General features: G+C 43.9%; 1 protein-coding gene across 1 annotated transcript; it reads left to right on the top strand.

Moving 5' to 3' along the window:
- Positions 1-2,548: 2,548 nt before the first annotated feature.
- On the top strand, positions 2,549-4,152 carry RETNLB (resistin like beta). Its single transcript, XM_011995453.1, has 3 exons — positions 2,549-2,772; positions 3,236-3,316; positions 3,886-4,152. The coding sequence occupies exons 1-3, from the start codon at positions 2,646-2,648 to the stop codon at positions 4,011-4,013; spliced, it is 336 nt and encodes a 111-aa protein (XP_011850843.1). The 5' UTR covers positions 2,549-2,645; the 3' UTR covers positions 4,014-4,152.
- Positions 4,153-6,280: the final 2,128 nt, after the last annotated feature.

Below are 6,280 nucleotides of genomic sequence, written 5' to 3'. Positions count from 1 at the left end.
AAACCCAAAGCCCTTACATTGGCTTACAAGTTCTCTATAATCTGGCCCTGGTCAGCTCTCTGACCTCTTTTCTGGCCTCTCCCCCCATACTTCATTCTGGCCATATTGCCATTGTTGTCATTCCTTCAACACACCAACATCTCTTTGCCGTGGGCTCTTTATACTTGTTCCATAGGCTAGAATATTTGTCCCAGGTTTTCCTATGATTCACCCCCTCACTTCTTCAGGTCATTGTTACCTTTTCTGAGACACCTTTCCTGAACATACTGCATTATGGGCAATAGCACAGTGGCACACTCTATTGCCTTGTCCTGACTTATTTTTCTTTAAAGCATTTCTCAATACTTGCCCATATATATATATATACACACTATATTTATCTCCCCCATTAGAATGTAGTAACAAAAGGGCAAAAATCTTGTCTACGTTGTCTGCCACTGAGTCACCAGAGCTAGAGCTGGTAAAGAGAAGCTCTGCAAATATTCATTGAATTAACAGACAAATCAATCAACCCATCGTCTATCCCAAATCCAAGTGTATGCTCTTTCTTATTCTCCAGTTGCATTTTTCTTCTCTTCAACTCCTGTCTGGTAATTGAGGAAGCATCCTTGCCTTTTTGCTGGCATCCCTAGGCCTCATTTCTCAAAGTTGCCTGAGAGAGATATGTACAAGTAATAGCTGTTCATTAGAGGGCATCTCCAGGAAAGTGGGTAGAAAGGCTGGCCACAGAGGTAGAGCCCAATTTTCCCAGCTCTGACTGCCTCCAGGAATAGTCACCTAACTGCCTTTTTCTGCTTCTCGTTTTATTTTATTTTATTTTATTTATTTTTGAGGCAAAGTCTTGCTTTGTCACCCAGACTGGAGTGCAATGGAACAATCTCAGCTCACTGCAACCTCTAGGCTCAAGTGATCCTCCTGCCTCAGTCTCCTACGTAGCTGGGACCACAGATGCATGTCACCACACCCAGCAATTTTTTTTTTTTTTTTTAACAGACAGAGTCTCACTATGTTGCCCAGGCCAGTCTTTAACTCTTGTGGTCAAGAGATCCTCCTGACTCAACCTCTTAAACTATTGGAATTATGGGCATGAGCCACAACACATGGCCCCTTTCTCTGCTTCTTCATCTGCTGTTCTTTAAATTTTATTTATTCATGGTGGCCACATGCCCCATCCTAGATAAGGAATCATGGCATCCTCATTCCTCTTGGCCATATGTGAATCCTCAAAGTCCTCGATCCCTTATCCATTATTCTAAAATCTAAAAGCCTCTAAAAATGAAATTTTTCTGTCCTAAATTTGAGGTTCATTTGGCAGAAAAACTTGGCATGGCCTGGTGTGAGGCTGTTTATGGTCTTTATTTATCCTGCATTAATATTCATACATTTTGCAGCAGACTATTTAGCAGACTATTTAGACTGCAGAGTGCTGCCCCCAACCTCCTTAGTGGTATAACATAATACAGAGAATTTGCGCCTTCCATAATCTGGAACATTCTGAGTTCTGAAACACACCTGGGCCCCAGGTCTTGGATAAGGAATTGTGAAGCCCAGCTCTCTTTTTCAGCCATAGCTGATAGAAAGGGAGGTTGTGTGACCTAGAACCAAACAGTGAAATGTAAGGGGAAGTCTTCTTGAGCTTCTAACGAAAGATCCTGCTGTCAAAATAAAAAGGTAAAGCCCCCAAAGAAAGTGGCCTTGCCCCACTCCTTCTTTCCTGCTCAGGGTCTGGGCTGAGGATGTGGCACCTTCTACCTTCTACCTTCTTGTCTCTTCATGTGACTATGAAGAGACAAGATCGAAAGATTAGCTGAGAATGGTGGGGGAAAAAGGAGAACTTTACGAGCCCCCAGAAGAACTCTGGAATCATAAACCACGCTGCTAGTTAAGCAAATACTGAACTTCCTTATTTTAAATAATTAGGATTAATTAGTCTTTCTGTGACTTTCCTATGAATGAGATTAGCCAGGGACAATAAAATGGTGTCTGAACAGGTGACGAGTAGGGCCCTCCCTCAGCCAACAGAGATAAGACAGAGCTTACACTTGGGTTTGGGATAGATGATGGGTGGATTAATTTGTTTGTTAACTGCAGAGTAACCTCTTCCTGATGAAGGATCAAACAAGAAGCCTGTAATACCGGCAGGCGACAGAAGGCCCAGGTGCTAGCCTTATTGGGTTGCCAAGAAGAAAGGAGAAGGAGAACAAACAGGCAGGAGGCCTCCCTCGGCAGCGATCCAGAGCAAAGGCAGCTGTTGCTTCTCATGAACACTCTAAAGTTTATCACAGTCACCTGTCACCCTAGCTGGCACAGGTCTTTGAAAATGTGCTGGGAGTGTGTTTACATGTGTGTGTGTGCTTGCATATTAAAGATGCCCAGGTTAATACCAGGCATATTAAAACACCCTTGCCTGGCTAGTCCTTGCAGACCTTCTCTGAAAGTTTTGGTGAGTAAGTCTGTTCTTCAGCAACCCTACCTGCTTCTCCAAAGCGCCTAAAGAGATCCAGTACTGATGGTGCTGTTCTTCCATCTTTACTCCCTGGAAACTAACCACGTTGTCTTCTTTCCTTTACCACCACCCAGGAGCTCAGAGATCTAAGCTGCCTTCCATCTTTTCTCCCAGCCCCAGGACACTGACTCTGTACAGGATGGGGCCTTCCTCTTGCCACCTTCTCATCCTCATCCCCCTTCTCCAGCTGATCATCCCCGGGAGCACTCAGTGTTCCTTAGACTCCGTTATGGATAAGAAGATCAAGGATATTCTCAACCGTCTAGGTAACTGACTGGGGTAGGAGGAAGTAGGGGGCTGACCCTTGCTCATTTCTCCTGTTCTTAAACTCCAGCTTCGTCTCTATCCTGTCCCAAGATCCCAACCAAGCCCAACCCCTGATGAGGGCTTTCTACACTACCCTAACCCTGTTTGAACTCTTGGCTAAAAGCTAAGGTTTTCCTGATGAGGAGGAAGACGTGGAGAATGGTAGCTGTAATTTATGAACACTCATTATGAACCAGGTATAATCCGAGCTTTATGTAGATTAGTTCATTTAATTCCCACAACCATTTTATGAGGTAAGGACAACTATTACTTCCCCTTTAAAAATGAGGAAACTAAACCTTAAAAGTTGATGAGTAGCCTGATTCTGGACACAGTGTCACCTCCGAGGTAGAAGATGATTTGGAAGGGGATTATAGGGAGGATAGCTCATGGGCTATATACCCCTTCTTCTTTCCTACTCAGAGTACAGTCCCTCTCCCGTAAGCAAGAAGCTCTTGTGTACTAGTGTCAAGAGCCAAGGCAGGCTGGCCTCTTGCCCTGCTGGTGAGTAACTCCCTGAGGGTAAGTAAGATGCCCCGTGTCCTCCCCTGTCCCTCCCTACACCTACACCATCCCCCACCTCAGGTCTGTATCACCCTGGCACCCTGCTAGAGACCCGTTACCCATTCTTGTTTCCCTGAAGGATGCTACTGGGGGATCGTGGGCTTCCGCCTCTTCCTTTCACCCTTTCACTTCATGCCCCTGTTTCTCAGCCCTTCCTCTCCTCCATTGTCCCATAATGATCACATCCTTCATTTGTCTTTCCAATCTATTCCCCTGTTTTGATGGGTAGGGGCCAACAGAGAGGTGAATTTATCACAAATCGAAGAAAATTGAAACTCCCAAGTTCCAAGTCTCTCACTTGCATAAGTCTCTTTCATGGCCCCAAATATTTGTTTTTGTGATATCTGTATTTCTTTTCTTGAAATGAGCTCTTAAAGTTGAATGAACTTGAGGCCCCACGAAACCTAGCTCTACCCCTGACTGCACAGTGTTGAAAGATGGTTGTGGGTTGCCCTTCCTCCTCTTACATTCCAAGAGCTCTGATGGCTGTGCTTCATGTGCCCATGCAGGGATGAGTGTCACTGGCTGTGCTTGTGGCTATGGCTGTGGTTCGTGGGATGTTCAGGGGGGAACCACCTGCCACTGCCAGTGCAGTGTGATGGACTGGACCACTGCCCGCTGCTGCTACCTGGCCTGAGAGGGAGGAGGCTGAGAACTCAGTTTTGTGACCGTGACAGTAATGAAACCAGGGTCTCAACCAGGAAATCTAACTCAAACATACCCCTTCATTTGTTCCAGTCCTGATTGTTGGGTAATAAAGACAAACTTTATACCTCTCTGTGTTTATGTTATCACTGTTATGGTCCCCAGCTTGGGACTCCCCTGGCCAGAAAATGCTGTCAGTGTCCCAGTGGTGACATCTCAGTTGGGGAAGTGGGATGGGAAGTTAGGAAAGATATGGGGAGAATGGGAAAAGCAAACAGACACTCCAAACCCCCACTTCCCTCATTTTTTAACAAAAAGATGGCTGTGCCAGGCATATTGCTTGGTATGGGGTAAAGAGAAATAAAATAACACACCCCTACAGAGCTCACCAACTAGAAAAACAGGCTCTGCGCTATGTGTGAGAAGACTTTTCAAGGGATGGGCAAGCAGGGGTAGCTTCAAGGGAATCTAGTTCTAGATTTTCAGTATGTGTATGTACTCTTGACTAAATTCAAGTGCCTGAGATGTGCTTTGATCAAGGTGACTTCTTTCACACCATTGCCTTTCTACCACATAACAAAAGAAAACCACAGCCCTCACCTGTCACTGAATCTTATTATCTTGGAGTATAAAAATCTGCAGAATGCCAAACAAGAAATGATTAAAAAGATGGGCATCCATGTTGAGTGTATGAATGATCCAGTGACGGGGTAACAAGTCCTTTCACAGCTCGGGAGGCTTCCATGGTTTGGTCTTTATAGGGTTGGAGGAGGATATAATCCAGTTGTCAATTGATGAATTACCAAAAATAATTTGTAATAGTGTGAGATTGTTGACAAATCATTCAAAAGGAATTCAGACAAATTGAATGGCATTACTCCAATAAATACTTTTTCTTTCTATCTACTTAATTCTAAGAAGTGGACATGTCAAAACAGACAACTATGAAAAGAAATACTAAGAATGGCTGGGTGTGGTGGCTCACGCCTGTAATCCCAGCACTTTGGGAGGCTAAGGCAGGTGGATCACTTGAGGTCAGGAGTTCGAGACCAGTTTGGCCAACCTGGTGAAACCCTGTCTCCATTAAAAATACAAAAAAATTAGCCAGGCATGGTGGCTCGTGCCTGTAGTCCCAGCTACTCAGGAGCCTGAGGCAGAAAAATTGCTTGAACCTGTGAGGCAGAGGTTGCAGTGAGCTGTGATCATGCCACTGCACTCCAGCCTCCAGCCTGGGCAACTGGGCCTCCATCTCAAAAAAAAAAAAAAAAAGAAATATAGGAATATAATGGTTCTAGACTTTATCTCACTCTAGCCAAACAAAGTTATTTGTCCATGAGTATATAAACTACTTGGGTGGGAGGAGAAGCTCTATCTTTCTCATTTTACAAAATATAATTATGAAATATTGTTTGGGTTTATTAATTACTTATAAAAATTTGTTATAACTGTTCTGTTCAAATATATACTGTTAATTATTATAATAATAGCTATACTCCTATTTATAGCAACTGCAGTGAGTCTTTTAGAATACAAAACAGATAATGCCACTTTCCTGTTCAAGTCTAGTGATTTCCATTACATGAAAAAATAAAATCTCAAGGTCAACTAAATCCTGCATCCCCTGGTCACTGACGATATCTCTAACTTCATTTCTGACCCTTGCTCACCCTGGCATATCTGCATTCTCGGTATTCTCTGTCACAGCCACCCTCCCACCTTAAGGCCTTCCTATGTCCTGTCTCCCCGATAGTTACACAGTTCTCACACACAAGGTCAGTGTTCAATTATTTTTCAGAAAACCTTTGCCATCACCTCTACCTCTTGCCCTGTTTTTAAAATTTTTTTTTTCATGATGCTTCTCAGTGTTGACTTCATAGTCTATTTACGAATGTATTCACTATCTCTTGCACTGGAACATGTAATCCACGAAAGAGAAAACTTTAGCTAACTTGCACACCACTGACTCCCCAGTGCATAGCACAGTGCCTGGCCCATGGAGGAGTTACAATGAACAATGTGCCTACTACTGGGTCCAGCTCTGAGTCTGAGTCAGCTCCTTCTTTTGCTTTCTATTCCTCTTCCTTTACCTCAATCCTGGTCGTTGAGGAACAAATGTTATTTTAAACGGAGATCCCTGGGTTTCATTCTCAAGGTGTCAGTAGGAGAAATAGCTGTTCATCAGAGGGCACTCCGAGAAAGAAAAGCCAGAGAGTGAAGATGGAGGTCAGAGAGGTTAACAATAGCAGAAGCAAAAGTAGA

The sequence above is a fragment of the Mandrillus leucophaeus genome, unplaced genomic scaffold, assembly GCF_000951045.1.
Source record: "Mandrillus leucophaeus isolate KB7577 unplaced genomic scaffold, Mleu.le_1.0 Scaffold113, whole genome shotgun sequence".
Classification (NCBI taxonomy): domain Eukaryota; kingdom Metazoa; phylum Chordata; class Mammalia; order Primates; family Cercopithecidae; genus Mandrillus; species Mandrillus leucophaeus.
The sequence above is the reverse complement of the archived record's forward strand: the minus strand, read 5'-3'. Positions and strand labels throughout refer to the sequence as shown.

What these genes read in the sequence shown, in the direction of transcription:
- RETNLB (XM_011995453.1), top strand. Translation starts at nt 2,646, where the DNA reads ATGGGGCCTTCCTCTTGCCACCTTCTCATCCTCATCCCCCTTCTCCAG. An exon ending in GGATATTCTCAACCGTCTAG is followed by an intron (nt 2,773 to 3,235) that starts GTAACTGACTGG and finishes TTTCCTACTCAG; the next exon opens with AGTACAGTCCCTCTCCCGTA. An exon ending in GCTGGCCTCTTGCCCTGCTG is followed by an intron (nt 3,317 to 3,885) that starts GTGAGTAACTCC and finishes GTGCCCATGCAG; the next exon opens with GGATGAGTGTCACTGGCTGT.